Source organism: Oncorhynchus gorbuscha, linkage group LG13 (genome assembly GCF_021184085.1).
Source record: "Oncorhynchus gorbuscha isolate QuinsamMale2020 ecotype Even-year linkage group LG13, OgorEven_v1.0, whole genome shotgun sequence".
NCBI lineage: Eukaryota > Metazoa > Chordata > Actinopteri > Salmoniformes > Salmonidae > Oncorhynchus > Oncorhynchus gorbuscha.
In genome coordinates this window covers 45150509-45176320 of record NC_060185.1, presented here as the reverse complement: position 1 = coordinate 45176320, position 25812 = coordinate 45150509, and the positions used below count along the sequence as shown (strand labels likewise).

At 45.7% G+C, this 25812-nt stretch overlaps 2 protein-coding genes across 3 annotated transcripts in view; both read left to right on the top strand.

Moving 5' to 3' along the window:
* The window catches only part of si:dkey-118k5.3 (protein NLRC3), an 8674-nt gene extending 7210 nt beyond the window's left edge, over window positions 1–1464 (top strand). The window contains exons 7-8 of the mRNA XM_046294680.1: window positions 1–20; window positions 387–1464. The exon at window positions 1–20 is cut by the window's left edge and continues 64 nt beyond it. Coding sequence (XP_046150636.1) covers window positions 1–20; window positions 387–480 — 114 coding nt within the window. The 3' untranslated portion in view covers window positions 481–1464. The remainder of the gene's footprint in view (window positions 21–386) is intronic.
* Window positions 1465–1603: 139 nt separating this feature from the next.
* Window positions 1604–24978, top strand: LOC123992978 (large neutral amino acids transporter small subunit 4-like). 2 transcript variants are annotated; one of them, XM_046294681.1, is made up of 15 exons: window positions 1604–1815; window positions 3806–4022; window positions 10708–10948; window positions 11300–11355; window positions 11464–11540; window positions 18243–18335; window positions 18534–18667; window positions 19766–19968; window positions 22311–22454; window positions 22740–22757; window positions 22982–23108; window positions 23299–23431; window positions 23840–23913; window positions 24124–24247; window positions 24527–24978. In XM_046294681.1, exons 2-15 carry the CDS (start codon window positions 3863–3865, stop codon window positions 24686–24688), a joined length of 1746 nt encoding a protein of 581 aa, XP_046150637.1. In that variant the 5' UTR covers window positions 1604–1815; window positions 3806–3862; the 3' UTR covers window positions 24689–24978. The 2 variants fall into 2 exon arrangements, with proteins under 2 accessions (XP_046150637.1, XP_046150638.1); XM_046294682.1 differs by lacking the exon at window positions 22740–22757 and having other exon boundaries at window positions 1606–1815.
* Window positions 24979–25812: the final 834 nt, after the last annotated feature.

Sequence of the window (25812 nt, the reverse complement as noted above, 5' to 3'; positions counted from 1 at the left end):
ACCACTCTGGAACATCTCTGGTGACACACACACACACACACACACACACACACACACACACACACACACACACACACACACACACACACACACACACACACACACACACACACACACACACACACACACACACACACACACACACACACACACACACACACACACACACACACACACACTGTACTGTATGTGCTGTAATGAATACATTTCTTATAAAACATTGAGTCATTCCAATTCTAATCTGGAGGTATGCGTCTGCAACCTTTAACAACTGTGGTTTAGCTTACACAGCATTGATACTGTTATCTGCTCAATTTCCTGCTATTTAAACAAGATAGTCTTTTACATATGTTGACATTTCATTGTGACTTTGTCTCTTTGCTCAGGATGTTTGACAACAAGTTATCGAAGGAGGGAGTCGGGAAGCTGAAGGAGTTCGCCAGGAGCACATCTCATCTGGACATCAAAGTGTGCGTCTGATTTCATCTGCCTTTCCTGTTGCTGATGATAGACTCCAAGTACTTTATCAGTGGTGGATGGTGTGGTTGTTTATCATTTGTGTGGTATGGTACATTTGCACATGTACATGGTATGAAAGATGTTATTAGTAGTTCATTGTTATTTTTGTTCAGACAACTAAGAGTTTACATTTGGTTGTCAGGTTTTAGTAGGTCGATGAATGTAGCCATTTGTCAATGAAATCGTCTGCAATAGATCTACACGTTTTTGTCATTCAATCGCATTCTTCTGTGTCAGAAACACCTCCAGGCAAAGAGTTTAAACGTTTAAACAACACGTCCATGGATGGCCAGTAGAGAGCAATATAGCTGCATACACATTCCCTACTGGAAGGCTAGGGTCATAGTCTACTATGTGCAAATGAGATAATCATGTTTCCTCTCTAACAAAGTTGGGCATTAATGCTTAACAATAAATTGTTGGTTCACAACTAAATTTCACTCCCTAAAACTCATATTGAAATGTATGAAGTTGAGGGTGAAAAAACGAAGTTGAGAGTATTTCTTTATTCTACCACAAGATGTCCCCCTCAATATACACTTTTCTGCAGTCTTTTTGTTTGCATCCTTCCTAGTCTGGTCCATGGGGACATGTCATTATCCTTTGTTTCCCAATATGTCAAGTTACCTGACGAATAAGGTTTTTCTGATGCCCACTCTTTGATTGTATTTCATGAGGCACCGTGGCACCAATACTACACATCGAATTATAGATTTTCTCACCTGTGAAGTTAGAAACTCATATTACCATTGTTATGCACTTTGGAAAAGTTTGTCCCCCAAAACAACTAAACCATTAAACAAGTCTGCTGTTTTTGTTTGATCTATAAATAGACTAGGCAATGTACACAATGTAATTGAAAATAAAACAATGAGTGCACCGGTCCTTATTTAAGTTAATCTTATTTGTTATAACCCCCCCCCCTCTCTATTTAAGTTAATCGTATTTACGATAACCCCCCACCCCACCCTGTCTTTTGTGTCAAAACATTAGCTGGCTGTTGTCACCAATTAATTATTTAATTTAATCATTTAAGCGCTCTCTGATTGGTTTGCGCTCGTCTCTAGCTCAGGACCTGGCCAATGGAGACCCAGGCTTGTTTGTGCAGCTTTCGGTGCGAAAATAAAAGCAGGAATCTGCGTTGAAGAGAGATGTGGATGCAAAGAAACAAAAGATTGAGTATAGTCTACAGTATATACCTGTTATTTAGTGTTTTTTGAGAATAACAACTATAGATTTGAAGACAAAGACAGAGTGGAGAGGCAGGCGACCTTGTTCGTGGTTCCAGACACTCAGGTATGGTACCGCACTGTAGGGATGCTCTACTGTTATTCTAAGGGGAAGAATCTGTACATTCTCTACTTTGCTTTTATTGAAAATTGATCACGGAAAAAAAGATATAAGCTATGTTACACTGAGTGTGCAGAAAAGCAACATTGTTTTTATTCTGTTATATCTTCGTAGCCGACCCTGAAATGATGTAGACTGATTATGATAGGCAAAACATGCAACAATGTTTCAATGGAAACTTAAGATGACAGTGTGTGTATAGGCTATCAAGGAAAGTATGAGTCAATTACACAATGAATTTAATGTTTTCACAAGATGTGTTTATTGTTGATTGCAGTAGTGTTAGTTTCCCCTGGAGCCACTTTACTGTTACATGATGTGTAGTCAACATGATTTTAGAGGGGGTGATCATCCCAATTATGTTTTTGTTTATGGTGTTTTGCTTGAGTAGCCTATACACCGTCTCCAAATGTTACAATTATTTTAGGGAAATAACAGCATGCAGTTGACTTATAAATGTACTGAAATGTCGACTTTTTCACAGTGTCACGTTATCATTTTATTTGCTTCTCTGCAGATTGAGTTTAAGGGTTTAGAATGGAATAATAGAATATAATAGTAAAACATATATATTTGTAATGTCCATAGAGAAATTTGCGCTTTCCAACGAAGTACAGCCATATTAGGCAACACTGTCTTACTTGTGCGTCCATATGTATTCCGCTTTTTTAGTAATAACATTACCATTGCGGGGACATGTTATGCATTTTGATAGTGAAACCATTCAATGTCGTTGCTACCAAAACAGCACCAATAAAGGAACATTTAGATTTTTGGAACTGCACGGAAGCTGCAGGCTAATTGCAGTTTTGGTGCGTACGGTGAGACTATTCCTATGCGAGGCGTGCTGTGTTTACGATACTGAACAGCTGAGCTTCATGCGAACGAGATGGGGTGGGGGGGTGCAGGAGGAGGCTGAGGCGCATTGAGACCGCTGATGATTTCAGTCCAGTTCAGACCAGTTTACAGAGCTGCTCATTTCCCGCACCATACGGTCTCTTAAGGACAAGGCGAATGCAAATGTAGGCTTTATGCACTTTGTCCATAGTACTGAGGACCTGACCTTCACACATATCGATAAAATAACTAACATTTATAAGCAACTATGTAGTGAAAATAAAATGACTGTGAAATCAGGAGAAAATAATACGACCTCAGACTAATATAAAATGCCATGCATGTCTAATAGTTAATTGGCCAGCGTGGGTTTTTGTTAATTAATAAAAGGTGTGTAGTTCATCGCTGGTCATACAATTATTTGTGAATGAATTTGAAATAAATAGAAACACTTTTTACGCTACATTTCGTGATACATAGGCATAGTGGAGGAAAATTATCCTCATTTTATATATAACGTTGCATGATTTAGCCCAGATGCATGTATTTATGTCGGGTGAAGATGGCGATGGGAACAAAAAAGGAGATGTCGTCGCTGAGAATCTCGCGCCGCACTGGTTCGAACCGGCTGGAACTTGCCCTCACGTGGAGTCATTCTTGGTAGCATTGTTAATATGCAGCCAATGGTAGAGGTCCAGAAAACTACCTGCCAATCAGAGGGAGCCAGGGCGGGGTTATGGTACATTAGTAGGAGGGGTTTTGTGGTCCAGGCACACTCCTGTAAGAGCTCAGCTGTTTTGTAATAGTGAAAAATGATTATCCTACAAGGACAAAGACAAGGGATGCCCAGTAACTTAAAGAAGGACAGCTTTGTCTTCTACTGTACACATACCGTAATTAGCATAATGTACTGTTATTTGCAATGGAAATTCATGTTTTGCATCCTTGTGTAGGTATACCCTTATGTATAGGCTACCTCTGAAGTGTCCCTCAACAACGCATACACAGTTTAGTATAGTACGGATGTCAAACAACTACCAAATGTGACTCTTCACACTCTTAGGCCTGGCCCTTACCATGTATCAACCTTATCTTCCAGGCGACCAGCCCTCCATTGTTCTACGTGCCCTGTTGTGCCCCTCTTCTACCTGTGAAGATGGCACCCTCCCTGGCCACAGCCTTCTCCAGGCGCTGGTGGATGGCTGTGACTGCGGTCATAGAGAACCTGCTGTTCTCTGCTGTGCTGCTGGGCTGGGGCTCCCTGCTCATCATGCTCAAGTCTGAAGGCTTCTACTCCTACCTCTGCAGAGAACCTGGTAAGGCTGTGTAGCATGCTGCACTACAATACCCATAATGCTCTGTGTTATATATCCAATTTTTTTCAATATAAGGGTTTGGGAAATGAAGACAAATGGTTGTATAACACTATTCAATGTGATCAAATATATTTTATGTTGCGGACTGTTTTTATTACAATGAATAAGAAACCCCAAAAAGGAATACCATTATTATATGTTATACCTATGTTATTACACAAGTATTGTACATGTGAAAATGATGCAAGTTTTTTTTTTCTCAGTGAATGCTTGGTTTATGTTGCTTTAAATGCTTGTTTCACTGTGACATTTAGCAACATTTGTTTTTATTTTTTCTATGTCAACTATTGCTGTCTCACTCAGTAAGTGAGACACGTGAATGTATATCACTTGGGCTTGGAAGGTCTGACAAATATTAAGTGTGTTTTAAGCAATCCTACGTATTATACTTATTTAATTCAGCAACAAAAGGTGTTTCTATTTCACTACTGCGAGACAAAGGTGACTTTATGTGTCTTTATAGTTTTAATTCAATCACGTTGGTTGGAACGATCCAGCACTTTTAGTGCTCTTTAGAACAATACCACAAGTTCTTTCATTGGGGGTTACAATAGAATGGTGTGATAGAATGGATATTCTGTGGGCGAGGGTGGGATGAAGTGATGGGGGTTTCTAATCCAATCACATTGAGCAGACGAATTGTACGAGTTTCCACTTACATTTGACATGATCAGTTCCCCCATGAGGGTCAATGCAAACAAAACCAGGGCCACATTCACAAAGAGTCACAGAGTAGGAGTGCTGAAAAGAAAAGGCGGGCCCATTAACATCGACGGCGCTGTAGTGGAGCGTGTCGAGAGTTTCAAGTTCCTTGGTGTTCACATCACCAAGAAACTGTCACGGTCCAAACATACCAAAACAGTCGTGAAGAGGGCACGACAAAACCTTTTCCCCCTCAGGAGACGGAAAATATTTGGCAATGGTCCCCAGAGCCTCAAAAGGTTCTACAGCTGCACCACCGAGAGCATCCTGACCAGTTGCATCACCGCCTGGTGGTATGGCGACTGCTCGGCATCTGACCGTAAGGCGCCACAGAAGGTAGTGCGAACGGCCCAGTACATCACTGGGGCAAAGCTTCCTGCCATCCAGGACCTATATAATAAAAGCCCATAAATTTGCCAGAGACTCCAGTCACCCAAATGTTGGTTAAGGGCTTGTAAGTAAGCACTTCACGGTAAAGTCTACACTTGTTGTATTCGGCGCGTGTGACAAATAAAGTTTGATTTGATATAGGATCAGTTTCTCCTTTTAGATCATGAATAAGACTACATAGACGGGGGGGACCTGATCCTGGATCAGCTATTCTACTCTGAAATGCTTTATGAGTACAGGCTCAGAATAACTGCTGCAGATGATTACCTAATTTGGGGCTGTTGTACAGTTTTATTGACGATGTTGCCATAAAGGAGAGTTAATGGCCTTTAAAGAAAAATGCACCTATACAGCCTGGCTAGTGTTGAAAGTGTGTGAGGGTTTTTTACTAGATCATTGGCCAAGACTATTGCGTTGATAGTGGTCAGCCTGTTTAACAAGCCTCTAATGCAGCTATGGTTCAGAGCTCTCTCTCTCACTCTCTCTCTGTGGGGATTCGATGGTTCCACTAAATCATGCACATCCCAGAGATGATGGATGAAACCAGGGGGTGGTGGGGGCGGGATCTGGGGTGAAAGTACCAGGTACATTTCTGTCTATCTTTTGTTTTGTTGGTTTATTTGCATCCAAATGCTACAGCGACCCGGTGACTTGGATCTTTCTCCGCTCTCGCTCTCTCTTTTTGTCTCTCTTTGTCTCTCTCTCTCTCTCTCTCTCTCTCGCTCTATTCTCATAGTCTATGACTCATCTGTCCTCCTTTCATCTTTCAAACACACAGACACGTAGGGAGGCAGTGGGCCGGAAGTGGGCATGAGGGAGAGGGAGGGAGAGACAGAGGGAGAGAGAGAAATATGTGTCGTTACTGAGACCTTGAGATGACCAGACAAATAAAGCACATCATCATTAGGTAGGTCGTAACCTAATTTCATTAAAACATGGCCTGTGATGGACTAGATGACATGATAATATTGATAGATCATGGCCTGTGATTGACTCAAGAGTCCTCTGATCATCTGCCACAGTGCTTTCTATTTGCCAGGCAGCATTTAACATGTGAATAGGCCTTTTCATTTATGCAAATCAGGTCAGTCTCGACACACTTTTATCCTTTTCTTCTCTTATGTTTTAAAATATGAATGTGTTCAAAGGGCATCTGTTAAACAGATTGCTGAGAGTCCTTTGTGTTTGGTGTCATGGTGACCTCAGTCCCCATATCGTTGGTTCCATTTAAAGGATCTGAGATTGGCCAATGGGCTGCTTCTGTTTTGGTCTGCTAACATACAAGTGTGTGGTGAGGCCGACACTGTGAAGTGTGAGGCTTGCATTCCTCCTACATACAACACTGTTGACTCCCATTCCCTTCATCTCTCTCTCTCCGGCAGCTCTTGTGTTTCGTCACATGAACTAGCTTGTCACCATGCCCCCATTTCATTTATCTTGGTAGAGTCTGTTTGTTTAGCACTGTAAAGGTGTGTACTGTTGACTTAGCTCGGTTTCCACTCAGTTTCGCTGGTTCACTGACAACGTGGTCAGAACATATTGCACAGGAAATATCAAGCCTCTTGTTTTTATTCTTTGTATGAAGCGTCCAGTGTCAGTAATAATACAACTACCACCAAATACCCCATTAGGTTTTAAGTGTACCAATAAGCATACCAGTCAATACAATAGAACAACAACTGTATATTTCTGTAATGGAACTTGGAAAAGCACATTTGTCATAACTCTATCTTCATCGTGATTGGTCAAGGTCCTAAACTATATCATAACCTCCATCGATAAGAGAGAACACTGTGCAGCTGTATTCACAGATCTGGCCAAGGCTTTCGACTCTGTCAATCACCACATTTTTATCGGCATACTCAACAGCCTTGGTTTCTCAAATGACTGCCTCGCCTGGTTCACCAACTACTTCTCAGATAGAGTTCAGTGTGTCAAATCGGAGGGTCTGTTGTCCAGACCTCTGGCGGTCTCTATGGGGGTGCCACACGGTTCAATTCTCAGGTCGACTCTTTTCTCTTTATACATCAATGATGGCGCTCTTGCTGCGGGCGATTCTCTGATCCACCTCTATGCAGACGACACCATTCTGTATACTTCTGGCCCTTCTTTGGACACTGTGTTCACTAACTTGTTAAGTGACACTGTGTTCACTAACCTCTGGATAAGAGCAGACTTAAATGTAATGTAAATGTAACCTCCAGACGAGCTTCAATGCCATACAACTCTCCTTCTGTGGCCTCCAACTGCTCTTAAACACTAGTAAAACTAAATGCATGCTTTTCAACCGATTGCTACCTGCCCGTCCAGCATCACTACTCTGGACAGTTCTGACTTAGAGTATGTGGACATCTACAAATACCTAGGTGTCTGGTTACACTGTAAACTCTCCTTCCAGACTCACATTAAGCATCTCCAATCCAAAATTAAATCTAGAATTGGCTTCCTATTTCGCAAACAAAGCATCCTTAACTCATGCTGCCAAACATACCCTCGTAAAACTGACTATCCTATCGATCCTTGACTTCGGTGATGTCATTTACAAAATAGCCTCCAACACTCTACTCAGCAAATTGGATGCAGTCTATCACAGTGCCATCTGTTTTGTCACCAAAGCCCCATATACTACCCACCACTGTGACCTGTTGGCTGGCCCTCGCTTCATATTCATCGCCAAACCCACTGGCTCCAGGTCATCTATAAGTCTTTGCTAGGTAAAGCCCCACCTTATTTCAGCTCACTGGTCACCATAGCAGCACCCACCCGTAGCACGCACTCCAGCAGGTATATTTCACTGGTCACCCCCAAAGTCAATTCTTCCTTTGGCTGCCTTTCGTTCCAGTTCTCTGCTGCCAATGACTGGCACGAATTGCAAAAATTACTGAAGTTTAAGACTCATATCTCACTCACTAACTTTATGCACCAGCTGTCAGAGCAGCTCACAGGTCACTGCACCTGTACATAACCCATCTGTAAATAGCCCATCCATCTACTTCATCCCCATACTATCCCCATAATTGTATTTTTATGCTCCTCTGCACCCCAGTATCTCTACTTGCACATTCATCTTCTGCACATCTATCACTCCAGTGTTTAATTGCTAAATTGTAATTATTTCACCACTATAGCCTATTTATTGCCTTACCTCCCTTATCTTACCTCATTTGAACACACTGCATATAGACTTTTTTTCTATTGTGTTATGGACTGTATGTTTGTTTATTCCATGTGTAACTCTGTGTTGTTGTTTGTGTCGCTCTGCTTTATCTTGGCCAGGTCGCAGTTGTAAATGAGAACTTGTTCTCAACTTGCCTACCCGGTTAAATAAAGGTGAAATAAAAAACGAATTTGCTCCAGGGGTGCCGTACTACTATGGCTGACCCTGTAAAACAACACATTTCACTGCACCTATCCGGTGTATGTGACATTAAAGCATATTTGTTTCCTTTTTTATATCTGGCACCAGGCTAGCTTCCTTCCAGCTGTTATTAGCCAACTATTTGAATCAGTGTTGTCTCAGCGTTATTAGCGCTCAGTAACAGTGGGATGTTTGCGGTGTTAGAGAGGACATTTATCTGGAGTTGATGAATCTTCTGTCTGCTCACTGTTTTGAAATAGATAGAGCTTTAAATGCTGATGATGATGATGAAAAAATACTGTCAGTTGGTTATCTCTGCCTTCCTCCGATGAGTCAATGTGAGGAAATACAGACATTCTACGCTGATGACAACCATTTTCTAGCAACAAGGCTAGTCCGCTTGATTCTGTCAGTCATTTACATGGATCACTGATAAGTGATCGGGTCAGACGCATCGAGATTGACACAGCATCTATGGGCAGATCGAATGATAGATTAGTTGAAGATTGATTAGTTGATTATTACACAAAGCAATGTTTTTTTTTTACATGAGTAAGAAACACATCCATTTCCCCTTGATGGATTATCAGGTTAAAGATGACACATATCACGTTATGTTCTTATTATGTTGGTGATGTAATAATCTTGTTAGGGAAAGGCCTTAGAGTTTGAATGTTCTTAATCAGACTAAATTTCAAGGAAGATAGCTGCAGGCCCTAGCTAGATAAATGCGGGAAAAGTTTTATTCAAATATTTTAGGCTAGGTGAACTGTAGTATCAGAGCAATAACGTCACAATCATTTTTGTGTCAAACGATTTCAATGAAACTGGATGCTTTGTGAGTCATTAGAATCACGATGTAAACCCTGAGAACAGAGAAGGGAACAGTGTTTTGTTTGAAGGCGGTATAAGGCCATTGTTGCGATAACATAGTGTTTGTGCTGTGCGTCGCTCAGGGCGCTTCCCTTATTGACTCAGCAGCAGTACAGGCTCACGTTGTCTGGATTACTCAGCAGTAAGAGCCCCCCCCAGCCAGGCAGGCCCCGCTGCCGTTGGCCTTCTGCTAACCTATGTGTTACCTGCCATCTACCATGACCTTTAACCTACATATTATATAAGACAGCTATGTCTACTTGCAGCCTCGCCCTCAAGAAAACAACAACCTGCTTATCAAGACTGGTAACAAGATGTTTTTCAAGCAAAGGTTTTCACATCACCTGAAAAAATCACTGAAAACAATAACAGTTTGTCTTGTGTCCTATCCTCCCCCAGGCCCTTACTCAATGCCTTACGAGCTCCCCTAGGCCACTAAACATATTATTTTACGAGACTTGTCACTGTCAAGGCTGTCATCATAATCTTTTGTGTTATCTGTTTTGTCTGAGTTAAACTCATGGAGACTAGGGTATTGTCTACAGTTCTCTCTCTCTCTCTCAACAACAACAGTAACAAGCCTCAAAACCAAGTCACTGGTCTCCGGTCCTTTTAGCAAACAGTGCTATGAAGTATGAAAGATGGACATAAATGACTGATGATTGGAGCGCTCTGTCTCTATCCTCTTGGGGATTCACTCTGGGAGCGTTTGGGGTTGCTAAGGTGGTTGGGTTGCCATGGAGCTGCCTTGCATGGGGGTTCAGAGTAGACCCAGTGTCTTCCAGCTATTTTTGCAGCTTGTTGATCCCAACAGTTTGTTACAGTACCTTTCACCGAGCTTTTTCTGACACACGAGACACAAATGAAACACAAATACAGGCAGGCAAATGAGGTGGCTGACTTTTCAAGATATTTCCTCTGAAATCAATGGTCTCAAGTGAGGGAGGACGTTTCTTAGAACACGTACACGTGCAATCCAACTCCAAACAAACCTAGATTCTATCGGCACTCTCAGAATGTTTTCATCCTTCAGATGGTCCATAACGTTCTCCCAATTGGCACATTCTATCTAATCAAGCTGGTTTTGGAAGGAACCTTTAGAGTTTCGTCTGTGGGTCTTCAGGTCTGTTTTTTCCAATCCCGTCTTGATGGTCGGATCGTGTTTAATTTCTCTACCGAAACACCAGGAATCCCTTTTTAAATATATGTTTTGATATCCTCTATGTATTATGCTAAATCTATTTCCCTCTGGGATCATGAAGTTGAATTTGAAGGTTCCATCAAGTTCTCTTGTGCCTCCAGGTAACAGCACCAGTCAGAACCAGTCTGAGCCAGTCCAGGCTGGGGATGCGGAGGGGATCACCCAGAGCCCCGTGGTGGAGGAGGAGTACCTCCAGATGAACGGCTGGCCCATCTGTAAGGACCAGGATGAGATGCTGAACTTGGCCTTCACCGTGGGCTCTTTCCTCCTCAGTGCCATCACCCTGCCCCTGGGCATTGTCATGGACAAGTATGGCCCCCGCAAGCTCCGGCTGCTCGGCAGGTAAGAGAACAGAGACGAGGTGGTATGTACAGTTGCGGCCACTATAATTTAAGCTAATGTGTTGCGTTGACAGTCTCGGTACCCAGGTTTGCGTCCCGGCAGGGGCTGGACATCAAATTCGCTATACTGGTGTCAGAAGTGGGATGGCGCCCGGTATTGGCAGAATAATTGCCGCAAACACGACACTCTAATTTTTTAAAATTGAGATTGTCACAAAAACCTCTACAGGGTTGAGTACTTTTTAGTGGCCGCAACTTCCTGCTGCATATATTGTTATGTTCTATTTCTGACTTGGGTGGGTATCTTTGTATGAAAAGCCTTCCTCATATTCAACCTGTTCTGTTATTTCAGTACCTGCTTTGCCTTCTCATGTATCCTGATCGCTTATGGATCGAGCGACCCCAAGAGTATGTATACGTCTTCATCCTTTCTTTATTTACTCAACGTTCTACTCTAGTACAGTATGTGTGTCTGTTCCATCCCGTCTCCTTAACACATGTGTTCTCCCTGTCCAGATCTGTCCATCCTCATATTCTTTGCTCTGGCACTGAACGGGTTCGGAGGAATGTGCATGACCTTTACTTCCCTCACGGTAAGTGGTGTCTTCTCCTGTACTGCAGGGTGAGGCTGGGGAGGGGAGAGAGGGGAGTGAGCAGAGAGAGGTGGGGATGGGGAACTGTGGCGCAGGGGGGTGGGGGTTAGCTAGGGTGCAGGGTGGAGTAGGGAGACAGGGGAGCAGAAAGAGAAGTGAGGAGAGAGATGTGGAGAGGGGAGCGAAGAGAGAAGGGTGGGTGGGCGGGACATGTCGTAAACCCTCCCATGGGGGTGTCATCGGCATGGAGAAAGTGCTGCATCACAGGGAGGCCACGTGCAAAAGGAAAAGGAGAGAGAAAGACCCTGTGTTAGAAATCAATTATTCAACCGTGCTCTGGTCCAGCTGAGAGCCTAAAAAAGACACCTCCTCATTACTTATTCATGATTGGGTGGCGCAGACCGCCAGGGTTCACAGGCAGCTAGACTAAATGTTCTGATTGATCTTGCCTTAGGACCGGCCGGGTTTTCACTAACACAATGGTGTTTACAGATAACATGATTTCATTGTTTATCTGTGTAGATAAAACACAGACAATGACACACGCACAATAATTTTGAGAGAAAAGAGACACGGTATGCTGAGCTGACAAACAGGAAGTAGGAAGGCTGTCACACTTAGCCCTGCTGGGGTTCGTTCAACCCCTCCCTGGCAGTTTCCTGTCCCTGGCCTCCCCACCACCCCCCACTGCAGGGGTTCAGAGGGGCTCTGTCTGTTTGTCTGTCTGGCTGGCACACTCACACACTACCACTACACCCAGAAGCTGCCCAGCTGATTTCTTCTGCCCCCCCCCCCCCCCACACTCCCATACTGTAGGTATTGTTTTAATTTTCTCTGGTTTCATTCATTCCCCACACCAGCATGTCTCAGCCTGTCCTGCTATGGCTGTTTAGTTCCCTAGTGTGTGTGTGTGTGTGTGTGTGTGTGTGTGTGTGTGTGTGTGTGTGTGTGTGTGTGTGTGTGTGTGTGTGTGTGTGTGTGTGTGTGTGTGTGTGTGTGTGTGTGTGTGTGTGTGTGTGTGTGTGTGTGTGTGTGTGTGAGTGCCAAAGAACTGGCCTCTGGCGTTGTTTCAGCTGTTCTGTTGCAGTAACCTCACTGCGGTAATTCCTTGCTCTGACTAACAGTGTGTTTTACACTGCTGGTCTGGGTTCATGTTGTTCTTGTACAGCGGGACCTTTATTCTTCTGAACTTTCTCCATCTCCTCCCGGGTGTGGGGGTCAAAGGTTTTCAAAGAAGATTTTTTTACATAAAAATAAAAAAAATCAAATTTACCCCTTTTTTCCCCACAAAAGACTAAATGGATACATTATATCTCATTCAATCAACCTGAACTCAGTGAGTTTGTCCCCCACAGACAGTTGATATGATTATGTTTAGGTTTATTCTGTGTTTCAAAGTCATCTGGATTGTAGGCTTACACGAAAGGAAAGGTATGCACCGCGATGCCCCTCTACTCCATCACCTTTTTTCTTTGTTTTCTATGTGTTCTCTTCTTCCTGGTTCTTCTAATTTGCTGAAAGGGGGTGATTTGGCAGCTTGCCCCCTCCCTCCATCCCTCCCTCCCTCTCCCTATGATTGCACACTCAGCACTCTGTGTCCCAGGCAGTACAGCTGCAGTAAACAAGTGGAGGAGAACCCAAGGCGGTAAAAGAGAGCTCTCCTCTGCACACCTCTGTTTTCTATCAGTAAAGTGCCTAGCCGATCTCTGTCTGCCCCCTTCCCCGGTTACCAGCAGCAGGCTGTCTGTCTCTCTCCCTCTCTCTTCTCCGTCCCTCCCTCTTCTCTTTAATAGCTTTGAACTCAGTCTCTCCCTCAGTCAGCCATAGTATTAGTAATCACCACTGCAGATATCTCTCCTAACCTTCCTCTATCCATCTCTCTCTCTGTCAACCAGACCCCCCCGGCCCCTCTCTCCGCACTCTTCCCACGCATACACGCACATGCATACACACGCAGCGCTCCTCCTCTTGTACATTGCGGCACGTGTTAAGATGATTCTATTATCTCTGAGTCATGTTTTGCATGAAACTCTAATCCTTTCTATTTTAGGACCTCTTCATTGGGCCCAATCCCTCTCTGGGATTTGTGTCATTAGGTCCTTGGGGGGAATTAAGTTTCAGTCTGGCTCGATTTACCTAGATGATTATTTACTGCTTCCTGGCACTTGGAAAGAGAACGATGGAAGGGGTAGAGAGATGAATGCCGAAGCTGAGGTGTACTAATGATAGACTGGGCCCAGGTCTGTTTGTGCTAGTCCCACATTTGCATATGTCGTTCTCCTGCCAGGAAAGCACAAACAGATCTTGGACCAGGCTAGACTAACAATAGCTCTTCTCTACTCAGACAGGGTCGCCACCACGACCACCGACACCCCCCTGCCTGTAAAATGTCCTAGCATCAGAGGTTGACTTGCTAACTGGCGCTTGATGACACTATTCGACTGTGGAGGACTGATCGCAGGGTCATGTCGACTTCCTCATTAAAGGACATGGATGGATCGTAGAGGGCAGTCACCTGCTGCACATGCTGTTGTTTTTGCTTTCACTGTACACTCAGCTTTAGGTTTAACGTCCAGTAGGAGTGGATAGGGATTCACAACAAGGCCAGTACTGCAAAACAAAGTGTTGATGACAGAGAGAGAAAGGGAGAAAGAGGGAGGGAGGGAGAGAGAGAGAGTGGTAGAGTGATGGCACAGAGATGGAGATATTCAGGCCGGTGTTGTCTGCGTGTGGTCGTCAGGGACACAGCATGTTGACTCATTTTATGATGGAGTTCTGTCCTGTCAGGATTGGACCGGTTTGTACTGGTTCCCTTTGGCTTCTGAGAACCAGCCCAGTAAGCACTACTGCTTTTACGCAACAGCAGCCCCTCTTCTCTCTTTCACTTCTCTGTTCCCCCCCCCCCCCCCTTCCGTCCATTTCCTCCTTGTCTGTTCTCTCTGGCCTTTGTGCCTCAGAGGCTTTTAGTTATTCCACTCTTCCACTCTCCTCTTTTCTCTCCCACTTTTTTCTCCGTCTGCTGCACTAAAGATAACAATCATTGCTGCCGTCACACAAAAGGATCAGATGAACCCAGACGCAAGGGTTTTTTTTTTCTGGCTAGGGTTTGTTTCCAAGTTGAACTGCAGTGCACATATTTGAGACACTCATGCACCTCCCCCTGTAAGCAACAGTTTGATATGCAAAGTGTAGAATGTGTAGTATTTACTTAGATAAGAATAGGATAGGACTTGCGTCCTTAAATGGCTTTAGAGGAAAACTGCTTACCACAGGCATTCTATACTGTCTGCAAACATCACTCACCATTTCAGATAGGGGTTTTCTCAATTTTCCTCAAGTGATATCTGCTATCACGTAGCCGAGTGTCACCGCTGTGAGTGTCTGAAAGTGTATTGCAGACATTTTGTTATCTGCTCAGGGCACAAACACTGCACCGACTGCAGTGTATAGAGCCACAGTCATCAGCCTGTATTGGTTAAAGACTACTGGATTGTCCATCATGTTGTTGACAGTAGAATCTAACAATTCACAACAATACACACATGTAAAAGTAAAAGAATGGAAGTACATAGCAACCATGTTTAGCTTCCAGTACATCCTATAGAGTTAGACACTGTTCATAGTCCAACACTCTACAAACAGACTTTTATCTCCATGACTGTTCAGATCCCAAAATGGAGCCAAATAGAGATTGGTATGTGAATGCAGACAGTCCACCATTTGTATTGACCCTGCCTTTTCTTCCTGGCACTAGCATAGCTAACAAAAAGATGGCTCTGTGCCCCAAATGGCACCCCATTCCCTATACTGTGCACTACTTTTGACCAGGGTCCATAGGGACTTGGTCAAAAGTAGTACACTATGTAGGGAACAAGGTACCATTTGGGATGCAAGCCAGAGACAGTACTCATGAAACAGGAACAGGTAATGTCTCAGGTTAACTGAGATTGGCCTAGAGAGAAAAGAGTTGGCCAATCATTAACCAGCCCTGGGTTTTTGTCATTAATGCCTCTAGACACAGTATTTAGTCATGCCTGATGGAGTAGAATTCGGGAAGTGTTCCAAAATTGGAGCACTGTACTGTGGCCAGGTAGATTAGGGAGACAAACTCATGGCTACACCGCTATCAGAGCCAGGGTAGGTAAGGGAAACATTGTTCAACGTTGCAGAGAGAAATGTCATTATTAGTGCTGACGTGATTTCCTTATTCTACATCCTATAAAGTATTTATATCTGAATGTTCTACAACGTAGCGCCCCCTGGACTTTTTCACTAAGTGACACAGGTCCTGTTTCCCAACCTGAACCTGCCTGTTCTCACAAGCTGTAAATCTACCTCCTTCATTACGTTGACAGTTGGATATCCTTCTTATTATGTCATAGTTATACGACATAATTATGTGGTTTGATTTCCGCTCGTGAACGAGAAAATTGTCTGTGGTGGTTTGTTTTGGGAACCACCACAGTAACTCACAGTCAAACTGACTTCAGACCACTAAAACTAATGAGGCAACTACAGTAATTGCAGCATTTAAGCTGGGAGCTGGTTTGGACCTTCCGATGCTGTTGATGTTTTGGACTCTACCTTCTGTTGACAATTCATTCTATTTCCCCTTTCCCCCGCATGTCCTTCATTTGATCAACTCGTTCCATTACATCCAAACCTGGTAAACAACAATATTAGCAGAACAGACAGACAAAGGGTGACTGGGACATAGGTTAGTAACTGTTTTGGTCTGTCTGTCTGTCTGTCTGTCTGTCTGTCTGTCTGTCTGTCTGTCTGTCTGTCTGTCTGTCTGTCTGTCTGTCTGTCTGTCTGTCTGTCTGTCTGTCTGTCTGTCTGTCTGTCTGTCTGTCTGTCTGTCTGTCTGTCTGTCTGTCTGTCTGTCTGTCTGTCTGTCTGTCTGTCTGTCTGTCTGTCTGTCTGTCTGTCTGTCTGTCTGTCTGTCTGTCTGTCTGTCTGTCTGTCTGTCTGTCTGTCTGTCTGTCTGTCTGTCTGTCTGTCTGTCTGTCTGTCTGTCTGTCTGTCTGTCTGTCTGTCTGTCTGTCTGTCTGTCTGTCTGTCTGTCCGTCTGTAACTGACTCAGTGAGGTCATTGAAAGTCATGTGATAGTCTGATGACACACTGACGGTCTGGTGGTGACAGATAGATAGGGGAACTGAGGAGAGCAGAGCAATGGAAGTCACATCCCTGATGACGCTCAAGCACATTATTCAGCATATTCCATATGAGTTTATTCCAGGGCAATGCCACTGCCAACATTGCTGATTGAAGCTGTGCTAAGTGGGAGGTTGGTAGGGTGCTAGGAGTGATGGTGGAGAGGTAGCCTTGCATAAGACCAGTGTCTCTTCTATCTGCCAGCCTGATACACACACACACACACACACACACACACACACACACACACACACACACACACACACACACACACACACACACACACACACACACACACACACACACACACACACACACACACACACACACACACACACACACACACACACACACATTTGTTTTACTATCCTTGTGTAGAACAATTGATTCCCATTCAAAATCCTATTTTCCCTAAACCTAACCTAACCCCAAACCCCTAAACCTAACCCTAATTTTAACCCTAACACCTAAGCCTAAAATACCCTTCTTCCTTGTGGGGACTGGAGAAATGTCCCCACTTCAGGTCCCCACAAGGATAGTAAAACACACACACACACGAACACACGAACACACACGAACACACACATGAACACACACATGAACACACACACACCTCTTCTTGTCCTGACAACGAGGCACCAGTGCTGAGTTGCAGTAGAGCTCTACTCACTCCTACTGTAAGTGTCATAATAGAGATGGTCCCAGCTCATTTCACTTCTCCAGGAGGACTGGAATGTGGTTGTTAGTGTAGCTGTCATGTGGGATGTTTTGATTCTGCCGTTAACCTTGGTTCAAATGAGTGGTTAAGGGTAATGCCATCTGGGGAGGCCACGGCACGAGGTGAGAGATTTCCTCCTTGGCTCGGACAAGCAGGGAACCTGTGGTGAGGGTGGATGGACGGATGGAGAGATTGGTTTCGGAGGAGTTCTTGTTGAACTACGACCCAGTTCAATAAATATGCTACGAAACAGCTCTGTTCAGGAGTTTGTTGTGCTGGTGTTTTTATCAGTGGCATTTTTGTTCTCCCTCCCTTTCCCTTCCCCGACTCTGTCATGGGAGATTTAAGTGCACACACAGTGGAGATATGTTGTTTTTGAAAATGTTATTTTTCTTACTCTCTCTCCCTCTACCTCCTTCCCTCCTTCCTTTCCTCCCCTCCCCCTCTCTCCTTCCTTCTCCTCTCAAGGACAGTTGTTTACAGTTAGGAGTTGAGTTGGGAACAGCCTGTGCTTTAAGCTCAAGAAGAGGGCTACATATGCAAGCTGCTCTGGACTTTCTCTCACTCTGTCATAAACAGTGTGGGGGAAGAGCATCACCAAGACTCCGCCCACATCACTCATTCTCTGTCAGCAACCTCCCAAAAACATATTTACGATTCCCTAGTGTGATGTCAGGCCTTCCATTTTTGGGACAAAACGGTGACTGAGCGTCTCTATGGCTACTCATGCGTTTTTACACAAGAGTCTTTATGCGCGTGACTGCATTGGTCTGATTCAAGTGTGGCCTGATCTTATGTCCCGTCTCGGTCTTGTGTTCTCTCCTCAGCTTCCCAATATGTTTGGTGACCTTCGCTCCACCTTCATCGCTCTCATGATTGGATCGTATGCATCCTCCGCTGTCACCTTCCCTGGGATCAAGGTAACTTACGCGCACATCTACTTAGCTCGTCTACGTACTCATGCACACCATTATGGAGGCTAGCTATCGAGGCTAACTATGCTTTCATCTATCAGGGCTACCTGTTTGACTCCACTTCCCTATTCCCTCACGGCAGTGTGAAGGCCGGACGCAGAGGCTAATGTTGTGGTTGTTGGTCCCTGCTTCCTCTCTCGTCAGGTGATCTATGACCTTGGAGCCACCTTCATCACCATCCTGCTGGTGTGGGCTGCCTGCGCTGGCCTCGTCTTCATCAACTGCTTCTTCAACTGGCCCCTGGAGCCCTTCCCTGGACCTGAGGATATGGACTACAGGTAAGACACTCCTCAACATCACACTCCTCAACATCACACTCCTCAACATCACACTCCTCAACATCACACTCCTCAACATCACACTCCTCAACATTTCACTCCTCAACATCACACTCCTCAACATCACACTCCTCAACATCACACTCCTCAACATCACACTCCTCAACATTTCACTCCTCAACATCACACTCCTCAACATCACACTCCTCAACATCTCACTCCTCAACATCACACTCCTCAACATCCTCAACATCACACTCCTCAACATCACACTCCTCAACATCACACTCCTCAACATCTCACTCCTCAACATCTCACTCCTCAACATCTCACTCCTCAACATCACACTCCTCAACATTTCAACATCACACTCAACATTTCTCAACATCTCACTCAACATTTCACTCCTCAACATCACACTCCTCAACATCTCAACATCACACTCAACATCACACTCCTCAACATCACACTCCTCAACATCACTCAACATCACACTCCTCAACATCACACTCCTCAACATCACACTCCTCAACATCACACTCCTCAACATCACACTCCTCAACATTTCACTCCTCAACATCACACTCCTCAACGTAAAATGAGTTAGCTTTCTTAGTTATTATTAGTTTTACAGCATATTTTCATTCCTGGTAACCTATAAATATCAGACATTCCTGTAAACATAATGTTAGTTTAGTATTACTAGTATTTGCTACTTATATCATGAATTATGTGATATAACTTATATTATTAGTTAGAGTATAGCATTAGTTCTAACCTAATATTAGCCAACAATAACAGGTTTAGGGGATAATACTAGGACTTGAGGTTCATCTACTTAAGCTGGAATAGGAATATTAAGGCCTTCCATAGAGTCTCCATTCTCCTTGGAGCTCAGTACACTACATCCCCCAGCACACGTTCCTCTGCAGCATGGCGAGGGCTTGAGGCCCTGTGTACAGGAAAGCTAATGAGGTGAGGAGCTCAACTGGCTTTGCTCTCATACAGCTGGATTTAGTCTCATCCTTTCCTCTGTTTTGGCCCCTTCCCCTGCTCCCTTTCTCCCTCTCTCTCTCTTTGTCTCTCTGTCTCCCTCAGTGTGAAGATCAAGTTCAGCTGGCTGGGCTTTGACCATAAGATCACTGGAAAGCAGTTCTACCGCCAGGTGACCACGGTGGGGAGACGACTCAGCGTGGGGAACAGCATGAAGCAAAACCCCACGGAGCTGGCCCAACAGGAGGGCAACAAGCTGTGTCTCTCCACCGTTGACCTGGAGGTCCAGTGCAAGTCCCAGGAGGAATGTAAGTGTCTGGCCAGGCCACATCTGTTCATCCCAGACCAGAGAACATGATGCATTTGATGTCTTTCAGATGGAGAGTAGGAAAATAAATAATGACTGTGCATTTTCTGTGCACATTGTGAGTGTGATGGGGTTCATTCTCAAAATGTATTTGCCATAATGGGTTTCAAGCTCTGTACCTCCACAAATCCATACTCCATGACGCCAAAAGCCAGCGTGCCAGTTTCATTGTTACACATCATTTGGACACAACAAAGGACATGTCTGCCAGAAACCTGTCTGATGTCAAAAGACCCACAAAAACTGTCCAACACAACACCCCGCTCCAGCCATGGTGTCGAATTTAGATAAAATACAACAATACAATGGATCATTGTAGCCCTGCTTTATGGGTAAACAGAGGTAAACAGTTGACCATATGCTAGATCTGGGCCTGTAGCTTGTACTGATCTAGGGTCAGATCCCCCACTTTTTCATATAATCATATTTGTTATGATATAATAGGCTAAATTGATCCTAGACACAGGCCCAGATCTAGAATATGGTTGACTGTTCCTCTATGATGGATTCTATTCCATCATAGAGGAACTGCAATTAGCCACAAACCTCCAAAACACCCTCAAATCAGCCACGTGCCCCCTCCACACCCTGTTGTGCCCCCTCTCCCCTTCGGGCTCGGCCCTCGGGTCACAAACTCCCAGTGGGGCGCCCTGTGGTTCTCTGCAGGCTCTCTTTGGTACCAAACGGACCGTGCAATCGATTCGGACCGCATTCCAAGAAGTGCTGCTCAAGTGGCGGAGGTGGGGCGGCCCAGAGGGGAGGTAGCAGTCAGTAAGGGTTCTGGGGGGGGGGTCATTATACACACAGGATGGATGCCCGCAGTTCTGTAACCCTACTGGACAAGTTCCACATATCAGGAGGTTTTTCAAGGGGCCCCTCTCCCTTTCTCTCTCACTGTCTCTCTCCCCCTCTCTGTCGCTCTCCCTCTCTGTCTCTCTCTCCCTCTCTCTCTCCCCCCTCTGTCTCTCCCCCCCTCTGTCGCTCTCCCTCTCTGTCGCTCTCCCTCTCTGTCGCTCTCCCTCTCTGTCGCTCTCCCTCTCTGTCCCTCTCCAATCTCTCTCCCTGTCAATCTCTCTCCTCTGTCTCTCCCTCCCTCTCTGTCTCTCCCTCCCCTCTCTCTGTCTCTCCCCTGTCGCTCTCTGTCTCTCCTGTCGCTCTCTCTCTGTCGCTCTCCCTCTCTGTCGTCGCTCTCCCTCTCTGTCTGTCTGTCTGTCTGTCTGTCTGTCTGTCTGTCTGTCTCTCCTGTCTGTCTCTGTCGTCTGTCTGTCTCTCTGTCTGTCTGTCTGTCTGTCTGTCTGTCTGTCTGTCTGTCTGTCTGTCTGTCTGTCTGTCTGTCTGTCTGTCTGTCTGTCTGTCTGTCTGTCTGTCTGTCTGTCTGTCTGTCTGTCTGTCTGTCTGTCTGTCTGTCTGTCTGTCTGTCTGTCTGTCTGTCTGTCTGTCTGTCTGTCTGTCTGTCTGTCTGTCTGTCTGTCCACTCATCATGGTGGTGGTGATCTATTTGGTTGTAAGGATGGGACTTCATTTGGTGGATTGGTTCTTACATCAACCAACCCACTACGAGACTGTTTTGTGTCATGGCGACTGTTGATCCCGCTGTGGTCACATACTGTATGTGCCAGTCAAGACTGTAGGATCAGATCCCTCCCTCTTGTTCATTACGATCTGCAAGACCAAACTGATCCCACATCCTACTCTGAAACACATTGTGAATAGCACATATTATGGGTCCAGGACACAGGGGAGACCCAGTGTTATAGGTGAAGATAGACTGTTAGAACCACCTGCTCTCATGTACCAGCCTCTAAAGCCTCTTGTCCAGCCGGTATGTCACCTATGGTCCCTTCTCCAGAGCATTGGAGAGATACCTGCAGCACTGGGCAATAAACGCTGGACACATCTGTGGCGTGACCATTAAGACTTTTCCACTAGCCTGCCGCAGCTTTTACAGCTTCGAGATCAGTAGATGATTAACGGACCATGGCCCCGGGCCCCTTTGCTTACAGCGCGGGCCCCCCACATGTTACCTTGCCACCCCAGGGACCCGTAGACGATTGAGACTCCGAGCTTCCCTATTTCCCTACCTCCATGTTGATTCTGAGGTGAAGCAGCTTGCCCTGGTAGTTTTCCGTCACAGCATGTGGAGGGAATGAAAAGAAGGCCTATCCTGTACAGGGCACACAGTGAAACCTCACTCCAATCTGATGCTGAACGTTACGGTCCTGTGTGTTACCCTCCGTGTTCTGTTGCTGTTGTCGATCTGTCTCTCCTCCTGTGTGTCCACAGCCCAGTCCTTCATGAAGAGTATCCTGAGTCCTATCTTCATGCTCAGCCTGATCACCATGTGTGTCACCCAGCTGAGACTCATCTTCTACATGGGAGCCATGAACAACATCCTGGAGTCGCTGTCCGACAGAGACTTCAGCACAGGTGCGTGTGTGTGCGTGTGTGTGTGTGCGCGTCTTGAAAATGTGCCTGGAACACGGACATGACAAGATATCGATCCTTTGTAGTGTCGACATAGTAGTTTACCTCACGACTCGTCACCTAACTGCTATTTTGTCATTCCTGTAACCTCCCTTGTAATCTTGCCCACCCTGGAGTTGTTTCACATTGCCCTTATTTCTATCTCTGAATTGCTTCGGCTAATTCTTCTTGGTCTGTCTCTCTTCCTCTTCCTCTTCCTGTCACACTGACTTCTCACTGCGTCTGCAGAGGAGAAGATGGAAGTAGGTAAGACTTCAGGCTAGATTAGATGAGCACAGCCCATCTATTCCCCTCTCTGCCTCTGACACTGATTCACTTTGACTCAAGACTCTGGCCTACCCCATGAATCATAACCTAATCTGCAACCCTGTCCACTTTGCTGTAAACACCATGCTATTTTGACGGCGGGTAAACTTTGGAGGCAATAGTCCCGGGGAATAACACTTCTCTGTCTCTCCCGCCGGTCACAGTGAGTGTGTACACCTCCATTTTCGGAGTGCTGCAGCTGCTGTGTCTGATGACCGCTCCGGTGATCGGGTACATTATGGACTGGAAGCTCAAAGAGTGTGAGGATGAGAACGTGAAGCCGGGCACAAGGCGAGTTTCGCACGCTCGAACGCACCCACGCTCGCACGCACACGCTCACTCAGGCACACACACTCCAGAAGGGCATTCCCCTGCCTCCCACGTACTCCCCGAGCATCCACAAAACCGTATCCACAAGACTGTCATCTGTATAACCAGCGAGTATAAGTCTGTGTGTAACATGTGATGTCCCCTCTGATAGAGATCTCACCCAGCCCAAGCGTCGAGACAGACAGATCCAGAAGATTACCAACGCCACCCGGGCCTTCATCTTCACCAACCTGCTACTGATAGGCTTCGGGGTCACCTGCCTCGTCCCCAGCCTCCCTCTCCAGGTAACTCGTCCCTATGTTTCCTCTCCTCCGTCTCTCTCTCTCTTTCCTCTAGTGGCGGTGGAGAAGCGCACATTTCACTGCGTGCATCCCAGTGTTTTGGTAAAGCCCTCCCGAGACCCATAGGGAGTTTTCTTGGTGCAGAGAAAGAAAGAGGGCGAGTGACTCACATGTTGTTGCAGCTGAGCCGTTATTTAACGCAACAGTGTCCCCTGGCGGACAGAAGTGTCATTACAAGTTATGCAAGTTATTTCCAACCCAGTTCTGGGAACATCTCTGTCCAGTCATTATTTATTAAACATGGACTCCATTTTAGGATGGAGGAACAGGGCACCATGCATTGCCCTGGGCCTGTAGATTCTAGAACACATGTTGAACTATTTCTCTTTCTCCTTTCTTCTCTGCCCTCAGATTCTATCGTTTATTCTGCACACCATTGTGAGAGGATTCATCCACTCTGCGGTTGGCGGGTTGTATGCTGCTGTGTAAGTGTCTCCGGAGTGTGTGTGTGTGTGTGTGTGTGTGTGTGTGTGTGTGTGTGTGTGTGTGTGTGTGTGTGTGTGTGTGTGTGTGTGTGTGTGTGTGTGTGTGTGTGTGTGTGTGTGTGTGTGTGTGTGTGTGTGTGTGTGTGTGTGTGTGTGTGTGCGTGCACAGTCCCCTTCACACAAGTGCCTCATGCTGGTTGTCCTCCTTAGGTACCCGTCTTCTCAGTTTGGCAGTCTGACAGGCATGCAGTCCCTCATCAGCGCCCTGTTTGCCCTGCTGCAGCAGCCCCTCTTCATGGCCATGATGGGCCCCCTGAAGGGAGACCCCCTATGGGTAAGAGAGCAATGACCTTTCACCCTTCCCAGAGCTTACACAAACTACAGGACACCCATTTGGTCACTAATGCTGAAGACCCAAGTACACTCATGTGCTATGAGCATAATGCCGCAAAGGCTACTGTATACAAGTGATGTGTAGCAGCCACCTTGTTCTAAAGTAATCTGCCCAGAGTACATGTCATAGCACACATTGCTGTCCAATGTGAAATCAGCAGAGCCGTTCTCTCCTTTATTCTGACTGATGATGTCACTTCCTGTGTGTGGTTGTGTGCAGGTCAACGTGGGCCTGCTGGGGCTGACGGTGCTGGGCTTCTGCCTGCCTCTCTACCTGCTCTGCTACAGCCGCCAGCTCCAACGCCAGAAGCAGGAGCGCGAGGAGGACCCCAAGATCTACGTCCAGATCAACAACGGCAGCACGCCCGAGGCCTTCGTCTAGAGAGACAGACTTACGGACGGGGATTTATAATTTTTTGTCAACAAAGAGAAGGAGCAACGGAGAGAGTGAGGAGGGGAGAGGTCACAGGTGTGACTGAACTGTATGATAAATCGCAACCTCACCCACCAACTCCGGTCCCTCTAACCGTCTGCACTTGCACTCAGACGATACTCTCTCTCTCTCACACACACACACACACACACACACACACACACACACACACACACACACACACACACACACACACACACACACACACACACACACACACACACACACACACACACACACACACACACACACACACACACACACACACACACACACACACTTCAAGTCCCTTACATTCCCCCCTCCTACACAGACACACATACGAACACATACACACAAGCACTCCACACATACACATATACACATGACACACATACAGTATATGATCACACATTTCAGAGAACTACTATGATAAACACACACGCACACGCACACTTTTACACTCCCCAACACATCATCGACGATGTACACTGTGAAAGAAACGCAACAACACACGTGTTGTGAAACCTCTTCAACACACACACACACACACACGGTTAATTTTCCAGGGACACGCCACTAAACGGACATGGTTCATCTTCTCACAACTGGAATGGGAAAGGACAAGCGCTGGTCTGTGAGCTGAGGAGAGACGAGGGAGGAGGATCGTCACGGCGTCCTCCTCCCTTCCAGGCTCCTCTTTGTTTCAGTGCTCTGTTGTTGTTGGTTTTTATTTCAATTTTGTCAACGATGCCATACTCACTCTTGCCTGCCTGTCAGTGCAAAAAGGAGGGCACTGGTTCTCCGTGTCGCCCAGCGTTCCACGCCATGTCAAAGACCTCCAGTGCTGAATGTTGTGACTAGAACCAGATAAGGTGATGTCCTCCTCACTATTATAATACCCCACCACCAGTGTTTTTACATGTGTTTTCAATGATGCCAGTAACGACATCGCCTCACTTTCTAATTCTGATCCAAGTTAGTCTCATACCGCACTGGAGGTCCTCCACTTCACACCCTGAGAACTGGTTTTATGATAAGGACGTTATTGGAGCGTTGTTGGAGCGTTATTGGCGATAGGTCGGTATTTTTCT

Coding starts and splice junctions, on each gene's coding strand:
- LOC123992978 (XM_046294681.1), top strand. CDS start 3,863: ATGGCACCCTCCCTGGCCACAGCCTTCTCCAGGCGCTGGTGGATGGCT. Junction 23,914..24,123: donor GGCGGGTTGTATGCTGCTGT/GTAAGTGTCTCC, acceptor TGTCCTCCTTAG/GTACCCGTCTTCTCAGTTTG. Junction 24,248..24,526: donor TGAAGGGAGACCCCCTATGG/GTAAGAGAGCAA, acceptor GGTTGTGTGCAG/GTCAACGTGGGCCTGCTGGG.